The sequence below is a fragment of the Lampetra fluviatilis genome, chromosome 4 (assembly GCF_964198595.1).
Source record: "Lampetra fluviatilis chromosome 4, kcLamFluv1.1, whole genome shotgun sequence".
Classification (NCBI taxonomy): Eukaryota; Metazoa; Chordata; class Hyperoartia; order Petromyzontiformes; family Petromyzontidae; genus Lampetra; species Lampetra fluviatilis.
The window spans coordinates 17,928,730-17,948,392 of NC_136278.1; the positions used below are offsets into that span (position 1 = coordinate 17,928,730).

The 19,663-nt window shown below is 58.3% G+C and overlaps 1 protein-coding gene across 3 annotated transcripts in view; it reads right to left on the reverse strand.

Annotated features, from left to right (window-relative positions):
• Nucleotides 1–19,663, reverse strand: part of WDCP (WD repeat and coiled coil containing) — a 68,322-nt gene that overhangs the window by 16,238 nt on the left and 32,421 nt on the right. For all 3 annotated transcript variants that reach the window (XM_078855690.1, XM_078855688.1, XM_078855689.1), the window contains exons 2-5: nucleotides 18,308–18,591; nucleotides 10,950–11,267; nucleotides 8,778–10,433; nucleotides 7,172–7,298 (exon numbers count right to left, since the gene is read on the reverse strand). In XM_078855690.1, the coding sequence (XP_078711816.1) occupies nucleotides 7,172–7,298; nucleotides 8,778–10,433; nucleotides 10,950–11,240 (2,074 nt within the window). In that variant the 5' untranslated portion in view covers nucleotides 11,241–11,267; nucleotides 18,308–18,591. The remainder of the gene's footprint in view (nucleotides 1–7,171; nucleotides 7,299–8,777; nucleotides 10,434–10,949; nucleotides 11,268–18,307; nucleotides 18,592–19,663) is intronic.

Below are 19,663 nucleotides of genomic sequence, written 5' to 3' on the forward strand. Positions count from 1 at the left end.
TCTCCACGCCTCACCACTCTCCATGTCTTACCACTCTCCATGTCTCACCACTCTCCACGACTCACCACTCTCCACGTCTCACCACTCTCCACGCCTCACCACTCTCCACGACTCACCACTCTCCATCACTCACCACTCTCCATCACTCACCACTCTCCACGCCTCACCACTCTCCACGCCTCACCACTCTCCACGACTAACCACTCTCCACGACTCACCACTCTCCATCACTCACCACTCTCCATCACTCACCACTCTCCATGTCTCACCACTCCCCATGCCTCACCACTCTCCATCACTCACCACTCTCCATCACTCACCGCTCTCCATGACTCACCACTCTCCATGTCTCACCACTCCCCATGCCTCACCACTCTCCATCACTCACCACTCTCCATGTCTCACCACTCTCTTTTTGACTCACCACTCTCCATCACTCACCACTCTCCATGACTCACCACTCTCCATCACTCACCACTCTCCATGTCTCACCACTCCCCATGCCTCACCACTCTTCATCACTCACCACTCTCCATGTCTCACCACTCTCCATGACTCACCACTCCCCATGACTCACCACTCTCCATGACTCACCACTCTCCATGTCTCACCACTCCCCATGACTCACCACTCCCCATGACTCACCACTCTCCATGACTCACCACTCTCCATGACTCACCACTCCCCATGACTCACCACTCTCCATGACTCACCACTCTCCATGCCTCACCACTCTCCATCACTCACCACTCTCCATGACTCACCACTCCCCATGACTCACCACTCTCCATGACTCACCACTCTCCATGTCTCACCACTCTCCATGACTCACCACTCTCCATCACTCACCACTCTCCATGACTCACCACTCTCCATCACTCACCACTCTCCATGACTCACCACTCTCCATCACTCACCACTCTCCATGTCTCACCACTCTCCATGTCTCACCACTCTCCATGTCTCACCACTCTCCATGACTCACCACTCTCCATGACTCACCACTCTCCATCACTCACCGCTCTCCATGACTCACCACTCTCCATCACTCACCACTCTCCATGACTCACCACTCTCCATGACTCACCACTCTCCATCACTCACCGCTCTCCATGACTCACCACTCTCCATCACTCACCGCTCTCCATGACTCACCACTCTCCATCACTCACCACTCTCCATCACTCACCACTCTCCATCACTCACCATCACTCACCACTCTCCATGTCTCACCACTCTCCATCACTCACCACTCTCCATCACTCACCACTCTCCATCACTCACCATCACTCACCACTCTCCATCACTCACCACTCTCCATGTCTTACCACTCTCCATCACTCACCACTCTCCATCACTCACCACTCTCCATCACTCACCATCACTCACCACTCTCCATGTCTCACCACTCTCCATCACTCACCACTCTCCATCACTCACCACTCTCCATCACTCACCATCACTCACCACTCTCCATCACTCACCGCTCTCCATGCCTCGTCACTCTCCATGTCTCACCCCTCTACATCACTCACCACTCTCCATCACTCACCACTCTCCATCACTCACCACTCTCCATGCCTCGTCACTCTCCATGTCTCACCCCTCTACATCACTCACCACTCTCCATCACTCACCACTCTCCATCACTCACCACTCTCCATCACTCACCACTCTCCATCACTCACCACTCTCCATCACTCACCACTCTCCATGTCTCACCACTCTCCATGACTCACCACTCTCCATGACTCACCACTCTCCATCACTCACCACTCTCCATGTCTCACCACTCTCCATGTCTCACCACTCTCCATGTCTCACCACTCTCCATCACTCACCACTCTCCATGTCTCACCACTCTCCATGTCTCACCACTCTCCATCACTCACCACTCTCCACGTCTCACCACTCTCCATGCCTCACCACTCTCCATGCCTCACCGCTCTCCACGTCTCACCACTCTCCATCACTCACCACTCTCCACGACTCACCGCTCTCCACGTCTCACCACTCTCCACGCCTCACCACTCTCCATGCCTCACCACTCTCCATCACTCACCACTCTCCATGCCTCACCACTCTCCATGTCTCACCACTCTCCATCACTCACCACTCTCCATCACTCACCACTCTCCATGTCTCACCACTCTCCATCACTCACCGCTCTCCATGCCTCACCGCTCTCCACGCCTCACCACTCTCCATCACTCACCACTCTCCATCACTCACCACTCTCCATGTCTCACCACTCTCCATCACTCACCACTCTCCATCACTCACCACTCTCCATCACTCACCACTCTCCATGTCTCACCACTCTCCATGTCTCACCACTCTCCATCACTCACCGCTCTCCATCACTCACCACTCTCCATGCCTCACCACTCTCCATCACTCACCACTCTCCATCACTCACCACTCTCCATGCCTCACCACTCTCCATGTCTCACCACTCTCCATCACTCACCACTCTCCATCACTCACCACTCTCCATGTCTCACCACTCTCCATGTCTCACCACTCTCCATCACTCACCGCTCTCCATCACTCACCACTCTCCATGCCTCACCACTCTCCATGTCTCACCACTCTCCATCACTCACCACTCTCCATCACTCACCACTCTCCATCACTCACCACTCTCCATGTCTCACCACTCTCCATGCCTCACCACTCTCCATGTCTTACCACTCTCCATGACTCACCACTCTCCATCACTCACCACTCTCCATGCCTCACCACTCTCCATGTCTCACCACTCTCCATCACTCACCACTCTCCATGCCTCACCACTCTCCATCACTCACCACTCTCCATGTCTCACCACTATCCATGTCTCACCACTCTCCATCACTCACCACTCTCCATGCCTCACCACTCTCCATCACTCACCATCACTCACCACTCTCCATGCCTCGCCACTCTCCATGTCTCACCCCTCTATATCACTCACCACTCTCCATCACTCACCACTCTCCATCACTCACCACTCTCCATCACTCACCACTCTCCATCACTCACCACTCTCCATGACTCACCAATCTCCATGACTCACCACTCTCCATCACTCACTACTCTCCATGTCTCACCACTCTCCATGCCTCACCACTCTCCATGCCTCACCACTCTCCATCACTCACTACTCTCCATGTCTCACCACTCTCCATGCCTCACCACTCTCCACGCCTCACCACTCTCCACGCCTCACCACTCTTCATGTCTCACCACTCTCCATGTCTCACCACTCTCCATGTCTCACCACTCTCCATCACTCACCACTCTCCATCACTCACCACTCTCCATCACTCACCACTCTCCATGTCTCACCACTCTCCATCACTCACCACTCTCCATCACTCACCACTCTCCATGTCTCACCACTCTCCATCACTCACCACTCTCCACACCTCACCACTCTCCATGTCTCACCAGTCCCCATGCCTCACCACTCTCCATCACTCACCACTCTCCACGCCTCACCGCTCTCCACGCCTCACCGCTCTCCATGCCTCACCACTCTCCATCACTCACCACTCTCCATCACTCACCACTCTCCATCACTCACCATCACTCACCACTCTCCACGCCTCACCACTCTCCATGCCTCACCACTCTCCATCACTCACCACTCTCCATCACTCACCACTCTCCATGCCTCACCACTCTCCATGCCTCACCACTCTCCATGCCTCACCACTCTCCATCACTCACCACTCTCCACGTCTCACCACTCTCCATGTCTCACCACTCTCCACGCCTCACCACTCTCCACGTCTCACCACTCTCCACGTCTCACCACTCTCCACGCCTCACCACTCTCCACGACTCACCACTGTCCATCACTCACCACTCTCCATGTCTCACCACTCTCCATGTCTCACCACTCTCCATCACTCACCACTCTCCACGCCTCACCACTCTCCATCACTCACCACTCTCCATGCCTCACCACTCTCCATGCCTCACCACTCTCCATGCCTCACCACTCTCCATCACTCACCACTCTCCACGTCTCACCACTCTCCATGTCTCACCACTCTCCATGTCTCACCACTCTCCACGTCTCACCACTCTCCACGTCTCACCACTCTCCACGCCTCACCACTCTCCACGACTCACCACTGTCCATCACTCACCACTCTCCATGTCTCACCACTCTCCATGTCTCACCACTCTCCATGTCTCACCACTCTCCATCACTCACCACTCTCCATCACTCACCACTCTCCACGCCTCACCACTCTCCATCACTCACCACTCTCCATCACTCACCACTCTCCACGCCTCACCACTCTCCATGTCTTACCACTCTCCATGTCTCACCACTCTCCACGACTCACCACTCTCCACGTCTCACCACTCTCCACGCCTCACCACTCTCCACGACTCACCACTCTCCATCACTCACCACTCTCCATCACTCACCACTCTCCACGCCTCACCACTCTCCACGCCTCACCACTCTCCACGACTAACCACTCTCCACGACTCACCACTCTCCATCACTCACCACTCTCCATCACTCACCACTCTCCATGTCTCACCACTCCCCACGCCTCACCACTCTCCACGCCTCACCACTCTCCACGACTAACCACTCTCCACGACTCACCACTCTCCATCACTCACCACTCTCCATCACTCACCACTCTCCATGTCTCACCACTCTCCATGACTCACCACTCTCCATCACTCACCACTCTCCATGACTCACCACTCTCCATCACTCACCACTCTCCATGACTCACCACTCTCCATCACTCACCACTCTCCATGTCTCACCACTCCCCATGCCTCACCACTCTCCATCACTCACCACTCTCCATGTCTCACCACTCTCCATGACTCACCACTCCCCATGACTCACCACTCTCCATGACTCACCACTCTCCATGTCTCACCACTCTCCATGACTCACCACTCTCCATCACTCACCACTCTCCATGACTCACCACTCTCCATCACTCACCACTCTCCATGACTCACCACTCTCCATCACTCACCACTCTCCATGTCTCACCACTCTCCATGTCTCACCACTCTCCATGTCTCACCACTCTCCATGACTCACCACTCTCCATGACTCACCACTCTCCATCACTCACCGCTCTCCATGACTCACCACTCTCCATCACTCACCACTCTCCATGACTCACCACTCTCCATGACTCACCACTCTCCATCACTCACCGCTCTCCATGACTCACCACTCTCCATCACTCACCGCTCTCCATGACTCACCACTCTCCATGTCTCGCCACTCTCCATGTCTCACCACTCTCCACGCCTCACCGCTCTCCATCACTCACCACTCTCCATGTCTCACCACTCTCCACACCTCACCACTCTCCATCACTCTCCACGCCTCATCGCTCTCCATGTCTCACCACTCTCCACACCTCACCGCTCTCCATCACTCACCACTCTCCATGTCTCACCACTCTCCACGCCTCACCACTCTCCATCACTCACCACTCTCCACGCCTCACCGCTCTCCACGCCTCATCGCTCTCCACACCTCACCGCTCTCCATCACTCACCACTCTCCATGTCTCACCACTCTCCATGTCTCACCACTCTCCACGCCTCACCGCTCTCCACGCCTCATCGCTCTCCACACCTCACCGCTCTCCATCACTCACCACTCTCCATGTCTCACCACTCTCCATGTCTCACCACTCTCCACGCCTCACCGCTCTCCACGCCTCATCGCTCTCCACACCTCACCGCTCTCCATCACTCACCACTCTCCATGCCTCACCACTCTCCATGTCTCACCACTCTCCACGCCTCACCGCTCTCCACGCCTCATCGCTCTCCACACCTCACCGCTCTCCATCACTCACCACTCTCCATGTCTCACCACTCTCCATCACTCACCACTCTCCATCACTCACCGCTCTCCACGCCTCACCGCTCTCCACGCCTCATCGCTCTCCACACCTCACCGCTCTCCATCACTCACCACTCTCCATGTCTCACCACTCTCCATCACTCACCACTCTCCATCACTCACCACTCTCCATCACTCACCACTCTCCATCACTCACCACTCTCCACGCCTCATCGCTCTCCACACCTCACCACTCTCCATCACTCACCACTCTCCATCACTCACCACTCTCCATCACTCACCACTCTCCATGTCTCACCACTCTCCATGCCTCAACGATCTCCATGACTGACCACTCTCCATGACCGACCGCTCTCCATACTAAACATTGAGGTGTTGGCGCTCATCTCCAGTCTACAGCTCAGAGGCAATGGTGGAAATTCCACGTTCCTATGGCGGTGGTGTGTCCATCCCATTTTAAGAGCCACAATGTCTGTGAATAGGAGATGGCGGTCCTTAATAAACGTCACGAAGCAGTGCTTGAAGAAACGCATGCGGCTCCACAACCGCAGGTTTGCCGACTCCTGCCCTATCCCTAGGAAAATCACTTTTGAATTCCCCAGAAAGTGGTGTTCTTTTTATCGACCTTCCGCCTGTGAGCCGCGTGCTCTACGGCGGAACATGGCGTGCGGTCAAGACGACATCAGAGTGGCAGCCAAAGCAGGGAATGCGCTCGAGAGGACGTCCGTAAGGCGGAGAAAGAGCAATGAAATCCGCCCGTCTGCAGACGCTCGATGGATTATAACAATGACGACTGCATTTATCTTGCGCCCTCCCCGCCCCCCCCCCCCCCCCAGAGGCCCCTGTGTGCTACAAGGGGAACAATAAACTAAAACTGAACAATTTTTATGTTACCAGGTAAGGCCCACCGAGCCGTACAGCTCTTGTTCAGAAGTGACCACAAATGACAGCTCAACGAGGTGGCTTATCGGGTGGAAATATATAGCAGCCAAATACGCGTGACGTCGATTCTAAATGTGGAGGGAAAAACCGGAGGAGCCGGAGAAAAATCCACGCGACCACAGGGAGATATACACCGCAAACTCCAAATATACAGCATCCTTATGCGGTCAGGATCGATCCCTCGACCTCCTATGTACCCGGCGATGTAGTTAACATCTCAGCAACACGGCACCGGCCTGCGAGCGCCGCATGGCGTCGCGACCGGGCAGGGGAGCGGCCGGCAATGAGGCCTGGCCGGCGATGAGGCCTGGCCGCCGACAGACGAGGAGGCCGGCGGAGGGTGGGGGGGGGGGCGGGGGGTGGACGGCCTACCGAAGAGCATCTCGACGGCGGACAGCTGGAAGGCGCTCCGGAGAACATCGAGCCGCACGAGGCCCCCGCTGCTCAGTAGGAAGTTCCGCGTCTCCGCTTCCTGCGAGGGCACCGCGTTGCTGCCACCCTGCGGGGGGAAACGCCATGCCGGCACGGTCAGCGCGCCCACCCGGAACTCAACGATTTCTTATTGTTGTTGTTGTTACTATCTTTGTCATTGCGCTTGTGTATCTGGGAATGCTGCAAGACTCTTGTTCAGGAGGGCGCCTGTGCAGTGGGGGGGGGGGGGGGCGCGATGACGCAGGTGCTCCTGATGTGCGATCCCAATCGATTGTGGCGAGATGTTAACTGCCTCGCCTGGTCTAGAGGAGGTCTTGGGCTCGATTCCCGACCTCGTACACCTGCTGTATATTTGGAGTTTGTGTGTTTTCCCCGTGGTCACGTGGATTTTTCTGCGGGTCGTCCAGTTTTTCCCTCCACATTTAGGATCAACATCACGCGTTTAGAGTATTTGGCTGCGTGGAATTTCCACGCGATAAGCCACTTCGTTGACCCATCATTTGTGGCCAGGTCGCTTCTGAAGAAAAGCTGCATAGCTCAGTGGGCCTTACCTGGTAACAAGTAAAATAGTTTCGTTTAGAATAGTTTAGACTGATTTTCAGGTAATTTCTCAGCATTGGGTAGGTTTTGCCCAAAAGCAGTTCCACCGTGCGTGTGGGTTTAGCTCTGGGAGAAAACCGGAGAGCACGCAGTGGAAGCCCGTGCCGAACACGGGGGGAGGAGAGCGAGAACCTTCAGACTCCACACAGGGAGAGGCGCCCTTCGAGCCGCGAGCATTACCACAACATCCTGTGCAGGATATAGAGCAATGGACTCACGAGCGTCACTGTGGGGAAGGGCAAGTAGCACATTAAATCTAGACTCTGCTGATGAGAGACACTGAACGTCGGAACCGGTCCACAGCTTGGAAATTAAGCCCTCCCAGAAGGCCGTCTGGCCAATGGCAGCTACGTGAAGGAGATGCACAGTAGATAATCGATTGATTATCCGACTTCCAACATTATCCGGCGCCGATCTTGCGAAACCGGCATGTGATCCGGCGATCGCTGGAAAACCGCTCCAAAGGCTGTACCAGTCCAGAGATCAGCTCTCCACATGCGTGTAAAAAAGCAGCTATGCTTGATTTTAGTGTCAAATAATATATATGGTACATTATACACTACATACAATTTAAACAATTAAAATACTGCATATACATACAGTTTTTATGACAAATAAGTTGTAGAGTGCCACCCCCCCTAATCACGACCATTCTGGTGTAGTTCCCACACGCCCTCACTCCTAGCCCCACTCAGCACCGTCTGTGTTTGCTACGGAACCCATTATCCGTAGCCAACAGAAGGCAGAGCGCGGAGACGCGCAACTCAGGCCACCGATGCTGCCAGGGCTACCCCCAGCCATTCAGTGAAGAGAGTTTATAAATCAGCACGCATCAACACAAGCTTTGGTGGGTCTCCATCCAGCAGTGGATTGACCAATGGCCGACGACGATCGTGGCGATGACGAGTGGCCGTGTGAGACCGTGGGAGTAGAATGGGGCCCTTACCCGCGGCTGGCAGCGAACTCTCACCCAGCGCGGAGGGCCCGACGCAGCCAGCAGTCGCTGCTCCGGCCGCAACACCAGCACGAGCTGCCGCACCTCGCCCACCTCGGCCTGCACGCGGTCCAGCCGCTCCCACAGCCCCCGCAGCGCGCGGCCCGCGGCCGAGCCTTCGGCATCCCACGGGCCGGGGCTCGCCGCTCGGCCCACGGGCCCCCGCGCCGGGCCGTCCCGCTCGGCGTCGCGAGGGCTGGGCGCCCTCCGCGGAGCTCCCCCGCCGGGCCGGCACGGCTCCGGACTGCCCCGCGGCCTCGCGGCCCCGCCCGCCGGTTCGCGCTCGAAGCTCTCGAGCGGCGGGGAGACGTCGCGAGCGAAGTGTCCGGCGGCCTCCCCGCTCGGGCGACGCGGCCGCCGGTCGTCCGCGGAGGCCCTCGAGAGCTCCTCCGTCAACCGGCGCGGCGAGGACGCCTGCCGGCGCGGCTCGTCGCAGGGCGGCCACAGCTCCCGCAGCCCGCCGGCGGGGCCCGGGTTGGCGTCGCGGCCCTCGGACGGCCGAGTGCCGGCCCGCGGGGACAAGCGGCCGGGCCCCTCCACTGCCACGTCGCGCACGACCAGCCGCAGCGCGTAGCGGTCTGTGCTGGCGCAGGGCAGGAACGCCGGCTCCGACTGCTTCTGCCGGCCGACCAGCATCGCCAGGGAGTGCGATGGGGCCAGGAAGCACAGCCCCTTGGGCCGCTCGTCGCGCCCCAGCGTGACGTGCTGCAGCGGCGAGATCCCGCGGCCGCTCAGGGAGTACATGAGCACCGAGGCGGACGTGTTGGAGGCGACGGCCACGGTGTCGGCGGTCGCGTCGTAGGCCAGCAGGTCCGGCACCAGCAGCCCCGGCAGGCGCACCTTCCTGGTGGTCGTCGCCTTCTGGTCCAGCGTGACCAGCAGGAGGTGCGAGCTGTCGTCGTCGCTGCCGCCGCCGCCGCTCGATAGGTCCCTGCGCTTGAGCCGGATCAGCGGCCCGGGGTCCGACTTGCGGTGGTGGGCCAGCAGGTGCGTGAGGTCGACGACGGGCCCGCGGCCCGTGCCGTCGTCTGCCACGAACCCGCCGCGGGGCTCCGGCGAGCGCCCGCGGGGCCTCGTGGCGCAGTCCTCGGCGTCCTCGCGCGGGCGCAGCGTGTTCGGCGAGGAGCCCGGCGCGCCGTCGAACGCCGCCCCGGACAGCTCGAAGGGTGCGCCGGCCGCGTCGAGGCCGCAGACGCGGTCCAGGGGCAGCTCGGTGGCCACGAGCACGCGGGCGTCGCACGCGGCCTCCACGGCACACACGTAGCCGCCCACGTCGAGCACGTGGGAGAAGCCGCACGGCTGCAGCGAGCGGCTGGGCTCGTCCCACAGGTACGAGTGCAGCGCCGTGCCCACGGCCAGCACCAGGCGCGTGCCGTCCGTCGTCCATGCGGCGCAGCGCACCAGGCCGCTGCCGCGGATGTCGGCGCGGACGGAGCGGGCGTCGGAGCGCAGCGAGTAGAGCAGGCAGGCATCGCGCTTGGTGAGCAGCACCAGCGTCTCGGAGCGTGGGTGCCACACGCAGCCCTGCGGCAGGATGGCGAATGGCTCCTCGCGCTCGCAAAGCCGCGAGCACGCTGGGCGAGCGTCGTTGCGTCCGGCGGGCGTCACCTGGTGGGGGCGGGGGGAGCGAGAGGGTCCCGCGCCACGGTGAGGCTTCCGCACGGACGCCGCAGGCCGTACACCGTGCCCGTGTCACTCCACTGCTGGATGAAGGATGAGTGGGTTGGTTTGGGTGGGATAGTGGGTGGGTGGGTGAGCGGGTGGTTTAGATCAGTGGGTGGATGGGTGGGTGGATGGGTTGGGTGGGGTGGGTTCGGTGGGTGGGTGGATGAGTAAGTGGGTTGGGTGGATGAATGGATGAGTGAGTGAGTGGGTCGGGTTGAGTGGGTCGGGTTGAGTGGGTGAGTGAGTGGATGAGTGAGTGGGTGTGTGGGTTATGTGAGTTTGGTGGGTGGGTTGTTCAGTTGGTGGGTCTGATGGGTGGTTCTGGTGGGTGGGTGGACCGGGTGCGTTGGTTTGACTGAGTGAATGGGTGGGTTGGTAGGTGAGTGAGTGGGTGGGTGAGTGGGTGCCACGAAAACGGGTTATTCATTCCCCCGCTCCGCGTGCGCCCGCTGCCCTCACCTGCCAGACGGTGACGTGTTTCTTGTGCTGCACAGCGAGAAGCGCGGGCAGCGCGGGGTCGGCGGGGCCCCAGCTCACGCCGTAGACGTGCTCGAAGCTGCCCAGCGTCGCCGCGCCGCCCAGTCGCCCGACCACCGCCGCCTCCTCCGGCTCCTCCTCCTCTCCGCCTGCGTGGAGGCCGGACAGCAGCAACTGCTTGCCGTCGGTCCACGCGAGGCCCAGCGAGGGGTGCACGGCGCGCCGCAGGACGTTGACGCCGCTGCGCAGCAGCTTCGCCTTGCCCAGCTCCATGCCGCCGCGGTGGCGGGCGCGGCGGTCCTGCGGGCGACATCCGAGGCCGCGGTGAAGTCCCCCCCCCCCCGCCATTCCCGCAGCGGCGGCCTTCGAGACCCGCCCTGACGGTCGCCCGCCATCCGCCCTCGGGGCCTCCTCGTCTCCTCGGCCGCCGGATGGGTGGAGACCGCTCCAGAGTTTGATTACCGGCCACGGCTAGCATCAGCAACGAGTGAGATGAGAAACGGTCCCCCTTCCCTTGAACAATCCCCATTGATCGGCGTGGTGAAGTATGGTCAATCAACTCCCATAACTGACAAGGAGAGGCCAAAATCCAGCAGTGGATTGACAAAGGGCTCCGTAATGGCTGACATACAAGCAGGCAGCAAAAGCCGCTCCTGATTGTTCAACTAGGATTCTAAGAGGAGGCCGACCCATCTCCTCCGTGACGGTCATGACGCACGCTCTGCCACCATCGACCCCGCCCGCCGCTCGGGGCCGATCCTTCTGGCCGTTCAGCGACAGAAGGTGCCGACGCTGCGGCAGTGCAACGGCACGACGAACGAGTTGCTCGGCGTTGCACCGGCCTCGTGGAAGTCACACGCAGCAGCAGCAACATTGCAGCGGCAGCGGCAGCAGCGCAGCAGTAGTAGCAGCGCAGCAACAGCAGCAGTAGCAGCACAGCAGCAGGAGCAGCAGTTTGCGCACCCGCCGTGACCACGGGCGCAGCGGGCGACGCCCGGCACGATCCCACTTGGCAAGGAACGGGCGACGATCCGTGGTCACGGGAGCCGGGCGCACCGCCCCACAGAAAGAGAATCAACGTTGGCTCACCGTGCATCGGGCACGCAGTACGGACAGGGAGCGATTTGTAGCATGCCACACGGAGACACGCACACAGCTCACACACAGTTCACACACACACGCAGCTCACACACACAGCTCAGACACACAGCTCAGACACACAGCTCACACACACAGCTCACACACACAGCTCACACACATACACAGCTCACGCAACTCACGCACACACAGCTCACACACACACACAGCTCACACACACACACAGCTCACACACACACACAGCTCACACACACACACAGCACACACACACACGCAGCTCACACACGCAGCTCACACACACGCAGCTCACACACGCAGCTCACACACACACACAGCTCACACACACACACAGCTCACACACACACACAGCTCACACACAGCTCACACACACACACAGCTCACACACACACACAGCTCACACACACACAGCCCACACACACACAGCCCACACACACACAGCCCACACACACAGCTCACACACACAGACAGCCCACACACACACAGCCAACACACACACACAGTCCACACCCACACAGCCCACACCCACACAGCCCACACACACACAGCTCACACACACACAGCTAACACACACCCAGCTCTCACACACCCAGCTCTCACACAGCCCACACCCACACAGCCTACACACACACAGCTCACACACACACAGCTCACACACACACAGCTCACACACACACAGCTCACACACACACAGCCCACACACACACAGCTCACACACACACAGCTTACACACACCCAGCTCTCACACAGCCCACACACACACAGCTCACACACACACACACAGCTACACACACACACAACACACACACAGCTCACACACAACACACACAGCTCACACACACACAGCTCACACACGCACGGGAGCAGCTGTCACTGGCCATGCCTCAGCTCGCTAACAGCAACCACCGCACACGCCGCCTTTACTGCTCACAAGCCTCACGCTCTGCCGGTTGCAGGCCGCTGTACACTCATCACCCCCACCGCCCTCACCGCCCTCACCGCCGGCACCGCCGCCGAGAGGTCAGGGTCACGACTGGGTGCCCGTGCGCGGGGGGGGGGGGGGAGGTCGCGGTCACCGCCCCGTCCAGCGCCGGGCAGCGCTGCGGTCCCCGGGGAAGCTCCGCGGCACGCTGCCGAGCGGGTGCCGGACGGCCACGCGGGCGGGCACCAGACAAGCAGCCCGGCGGGCACCAGACAAGCAGCCCGGCGGGCACCAGTCAAGCAGCCCGGCGGGCACCAGTCAAGCAGCCGGGCGGGCACCAGTCAAGCAGCCCGGCGGGCACCAGTCAAGCAGCCCGGCGGGCACCAGTTAAGTAGCCCGGCGGGCACCAGCTAAGCAGCCCGGCGGGCACCAGACAAGCAGCCCGGCGGGCACCGGTCAAGCAGCCCGGCGGGCACCGGTCAAGCAGCCCGGCGGGCACCGGTCAAGCAGCCCGGCGGGCACAAGACAAGTAGCCCGGCGGGCACCAGTCAAGCAGCCCGGCGGGCACCAGACAAGCAGCCCAGCGGGCACCAGTCAAGCAGCCCGGCGGGCACCAGACAAGCAGCCCGGCGGGCACCAGACAAGCAGCCCGGCGGGCACCAGTCAAGCAGCCCGGCGGGCACCAGACAAGCAGCCCGGCGGGCACCAGACAAGCAGCCCGGCGGGCACCAGACAAGCAGCCAGGCGGGCACCAGACAAGCAGCCCGGCGGGCACCAGTCAAGCAGCCCGGCGGGCCTGCCGGCGGGCAGGGGCGGGCTCACGAGCGCGCGTGCGGAGATCAGGAGCTGATTAGCGATCGCCGCGTCTCCTAAGGAGGCAGTGAGCGGCTCGAGTGGCGCCGCTGCGCCGCTGTGGCTGCGCTCCGATTGGTGGCCGCGCGCGGGGGAGGGGGGGGGGCCGCCCCCCCCCCCCGCCCCCCCAAACCACCTTTAGTTGATTGACCACGGCTGACACGACTGCGATGGTAGTTGATAGACGAGAGCGCCGATTGACCGACGGACAACTTGGATCTGTCCGTAATCCGACGAAAACTCGAAATACCGCAAACATAAATGGTAGCGAGTCTGCCCCGGTCGCTCTCTGGAGAGACGGACGTCGCGGTGAGACGCGACAACCTCAGGCAGAAACATCCCTTTGACAAAATGCCGGTTTCCTCGCCGGTGACAAAACGACTCTCTAGAAACAGACTGAGCTGTCACTGAAACTGGAAAGCGCCACTTTAATTGCCATCGATCACATGATTTAGAAACCAATGGGGGGTGAAATGCATTTCACTCGATAGGAGCGCTGCTTTGTGGTCGTCAATCAGAGCGACAGCGTCCCTCATTCTCCTCCTGCATCTGCCGACACTCGCCTCTCTGCACTGCTCACAAACACACCGCTCACCAACACATTGCTCACAAACACAACGCACACAAACGCACCGCTAACAAACACATTGCTCACAAACACAACGCACACAAACGCACCGCTAACAAACGCACCGCTAACAAACGCAACGCTCACAAACGCAACGCTCACAAACGCACCGTTCACAAACGCACCGCTCACAAACGCAACGCTCACATACGCACCGCTCACAAACGCACCGCTCACAAACACACCGCTCACAAACGCACCGCTCACAAACGCAACGCTCACAAACGCAACGCTCACAAACGCACCGTTCACAAACGCAACGCTCACAAAGACACCACTCACAAATGCAACGCTCACAAACGCAACGCTCACAAACGCACTGCTCACCAACGCACCGCACACAAACGCACCGCTAACCAACGCACAGCTCACAAACACACCGCACTACTCACAAATGCACTGCTCACAAACGCAATGTTTAGAAAAAGCACGGAGAGGTTCATTGGCGTACAGGTTCATAGACGGATGATTTCATAGACAGATGGGTTTATGGAAGTATGGGTTATGGACAGATCGGTTTCTAATGGATGGGTTTATGTATGGATTTATGGACGGATGGGTTAATTGATAGATGGCTTTATGCAGATTCCCAAGCAGCATGGAGGCGTGTTGGGGGGCGCAGGGAGAAGCCTCCACGCATTGTAAACAACCCATTAAACCCTGCACAACGCAACACGGAGGCTCCAATTAATCCCCACAGCAAAGACGAATACCAATCAGCCTAAGCCGGATCACATGTGATGTGCCATGTACGCAGCATACAGATGCACGCTGATCTCTGTGTACTTTGAAACAGAGTTGCTGAGGACAGGGCCCAGTGGTCCATAACGTAAAGTGGGCAGTAACAAACAGCACCGTCAAAGTTGTAATAGATCAGCGAGTGGAACACGTGTCTTGAATTCAGCGAGGCTGTTATGAGAGCTTGGAAAAAAACAACGACGGGAGGGAATTCCAAAGTGGAGCAAAGAAGAGAAACAGTTGTTGTGATGCATGCAGTGTGGTGGTAGGTGGGTGTGTTGTTTTTGTTGTGATACCTGCATTGTGGTGGTGTGTGTGTTGTTGTGATGCCTCCAGTGTGGTGAGTGGGTGAGTGAGTGAGTGTTGTTGTGATACCTGCAGTGTGGTGAGTGTATTATAGTGATGCCTACAATATGGTGAGTGGGTGAGTGTGTTGTTGTGACCTGCAGTGTGGTGAGTGGGTGGGTGTGTTGTTGTGATGCCTGCAGTGTAGTGAGTGAGTGTTGTTGTGATGCATGCATTGTGGTGAGTGGGTGAGTGTATTGTTTTGATGCATGCAGTGTGGTGAGTGGGTGTGTTGTTGTGACCTGCAGTGTTGTGAGTGGGTGTTGTTGTGATGCCTGTAGAGTGGTGAGTGGGTGTTGTTGTGATGCCTGCAGTGTGGTGAGTGGGTGAGTGTTGTTGTGACCTGCAGTGTGGTGAGTGGGTGAGTGTGTTTTTATGATGCATGCAGTGTGGTGAGTGGGTGTGTTGTTGTGACCTGCAGTGTGGTGAGTGGGTGTTGTTGTGATGCCTGTAGAGTGGTGAGTGGGTGTTGTTGTGATGCCTGCAGTGTGGTGAGTGGGTGAGTGATGTTGTGACCTGCAGTGTGGTGAGTGGGTGAGTGTATTGTTGTGACCTGCAGTGTGGTGAGTGGGTGAGTGTTGTTCTGACCTGCAGTGTGGTGAGTGGGTGAGTGTTGTTGTGACCTGCAGTGTGGTGAGTGGGTGAGTGAATGTTGTTGTGATGCCTGCAGTGTGGTGAGTGGTGAGTGTTGTTGTGACCTGCAGTGTGGTGGTGGATGTGTTGTTGTGATGCCTGCAGAGTGGTGAGTGGGTGAGTGTGTGTGTTGCTGTGATGCCTACAGTATGGCGAGTGGGTAGGTGTGTTGTTGTGACCCGCAGTGTGGTGAGTGGGTGAGTGTGTTGCTGTGATGCCTGCAGAGTGGTGAGTGGGTGAGTGTTGTTGTGATGTCTGCAGTGTGGTGAGTGAGTTGTTGCGACCTGCAGTGTGGTGAGTGGGTGAGTGTTGTTGTGACCTGCAGTGTGGTGAGTGGGTGAGTGTGTTGTTATGATGCATGCAGTGTGGTGAGTGGGTGTGTTGTTGTGACCTGCAGTGTTGTGAGTGGGTGTTGTTGTGATGCCTGTAGAGTGGTGAGTGGGTGTTGTTGTGATGCCTGCAGTGTGGTGAGTGGGTGAGTGTTGTTGTGACCTGTAGTGTGGTGAGTGGGTGAGTGTGTTGTTATGATGCATGCAGTGTGGTGAGTGGGTGTGTTGTTGTGACCTGCAGTGTGGTGAGTGGGTGTTGTTGTGATGCCTGTAGAGTGGTGAGTGGGTGTTGTTGTGATGCCTGCAGTGTGGTGAGTGGGTGAGTGATGTTGTGACCTGCAGTGTGGTGAGTGGGTGAGTGTATTGTTGTGACCTGCAGTGTGGTGAGTGGGTGAGTGTATTGTTGTGACCTGCAGTGTGGTGAGTGGGTGAGTGTTGTTGTGACCTGCAGTGTGGTGAGTGGGTGAGTGTTGTTGTGACCTGCAGTGTGGTGAGTGGGTGAGTGAATGTTGTTGTGATGCCTGCAGTGTGGTGAGTGGTGAGTGTTGTTGTGACCTGCAGTGTGGTGGTGGATGTGTTGTTGTGATGCCTGCAGAGTGGTGAGTGGGTGAGTGTGTGTGTTGCTGTGATGCCTACAGTATGGCGAGTGGGTAGGTGTGTTGTTGTGACCCGCAGTGTGGTGAGTGGGTGAGTGTGTTGCTGTGATGCCTGCAGAGTGGTGAGTGGGTGAGTGTTGTTGTGATGTCTGCAGTGTGGTGAGTGAGTTGTTGCGACCTGCAGTGTGGTGAGTGGGTGAGTGTTGTTGTGACCTGCAGTGTGGTGAGTGGGTGAGTGTGTTGCTGTGATGCCTGCAGTATGGTGAGTGGGTGTGTTGTTATAACCTGCAGTGTGGTGAGTGGGTGAGTGTTGTTGTGACCTGCAGTGTGGTGAGTGGGTGAGTGTGTTGCTGTGATGCCTGCAGTATGGTGAGTGGGTGTGTTGTTATAACCTGCAGTGTGGTGAGTGGGTGAGTGTTGTTGTGACCTGCAGTGTGGTGAGTGGGTGAGTGTTGTTGTCACCTGCAGTGTGGTGAGTGGGTGAGTGAGTGTTGTTGTGATGCCTGCAGTGTAGTTGGGGAGGTGGGGCAGTCTCCCCCCACCCCCCTCCCCGAGGCTAATACATGAGGTACCACTTTACATGACGTCAACAGCAGCCGTCCTACGGAGAGACCGACTCAAACCACGGGAACGTGGATTCTCCACTGCTGGCTCAAAGCTCCCACCATAGAGGACTACAAGCCCATTGGAACACAATGAACGTCCTCCTTCAACCTCGGAGACCCTGACGATTTTCACGACAGGCCCGTTACAGATGTCCCCTCCTGTCAATCTGCTGCTGGATGGTGGCCTCCCCAAGATACCGCCGCCTCTCAAGGTCGTGCGATGCGACGATCCGCCCGGCACCTGAACCGCTTCATCGTGGGTGTGGTGGATTGTGGGGAGGGTGTGGTGGGTTGGGGTGGGGTGGAGTGGGTGGAGTGGGTGGGTGGTGTGGGATGGGTGGGGTGGATGGTGTGGGATGGGTGGGGTGGGTGGTGTGGGGTGGGTGTAGAGAATTGGGGTGGGGAGGAGTGGGTGGAGTGGGTGGGTGATTTGGGGTGGGTGGTGTGGGGTGGGTGGGGTGGGGTGGGTGAGTGGGGTGGGTGTGGTGGACTTGAGCGAGGGAGCGAGTGAGTGATATTCAAGGGAACAGGAACCAATATTATTAGCGACAGATGAGTGAGCAGGGGGCGACTGACCGCCGGCGAGAGAGCAGAGCGGTGGGTGCTGGATCAGCGGTCACTGTGCCTGCCGCTTCACGTCGAGGTCTGCCCGGCGCGGCGAGGTGGGAACCGGCTCGCGGTGGCCGCGGGACGGAGAAGGGACGCGGCGACGCGCCGGGGATCGTCGGCGACGACCCACCTGCGGGCCGGCGCGGTCATCCAGGGATGAGAACTCAGGCGCTGCGGCTCACGGGTTGACGACGGGGGGCGCGAGAGGGCATCGGGCTCTCCTCCAAGAGCGCGCCGCGTCACCCGGGGAGCTGCAACAACACATCAACACCACCGCCACATCAACACGAAACCACAGCAACAACACCAACAACACCACAGCAACACCACAACAGCACAACACATCAACAACACCACAGCAACACCACAACAACACCACATCAACACCACAACAACAGAACAGATGGAGGAAGTTCACCACGGGGTATTTGTTGAAGGCATGCCATACAGTAGTGTGTCAAGTGCACTTGCTTAACCCGGCGAGAAGTCAAGAGGCCAGGATGAGTGTCATTCGCCCAAGGAGGAACGTGAGTTCGCGTTATGTGGCAGGTTTTGGTGAAATTCCAGGCTAAAGAATCCAATCTAACCCTGGTTATTTACTTATTTAGAGAGAAAGATACCAGACACAAGAAGTTACAGATGTGCATTAATGGAACCAAGCGATGAATACAACCACCACCACGAAAACTATCAGGGCACACCGCGTCCAGTCAAAATCAGTGATCGTCCTGGAGAAGCAGTCGGAAGGCGGAATGTTGATACGAGCGGGCTGAGCACGAAGCTTCACAGTCTGTTGCCGTATAGCCACACCCAGCCTGAAGACGATTGGTTGGCTCCAATGGCGGAGCCAGGATTTTCAGGTAGAGGGGCAACCCCTCCAGCAATGAAAAATGAAAGGAGTTGTGAGTAAGTAAGGACTTGTCCCTTGCTTTTTATTCGACGCGTGTCTGGCGATAGCGCAGCCATCGATCGAGGGTCGAATTCGAACTGCGTGTGATTGGCATCGCACTCGCTGAAGGTGAATGCCTTCAGGGAAGTCGTGTACTGTATACGCAACTGTGCACAATTCTGTGAGTCACTTATAACCGCTTTGCCGTTACTTATTGCCAATTATGGACGCAGACTATTGTCCTATCATCTCATAGAGTGCCTGGCACATAATAATATGCTACACAGTGGCAGTGGGGGTCGCAAAATGCTGATTTATTACTAATAAACCCCAATAATCCAATCGAAATTAGGGATTTAGATCGGATCATTGGGGTGGAACGTGCCACCCCACCCCCCCCCACTGGCTCCGCCAGTGGTTGGCTCCGTGATTTG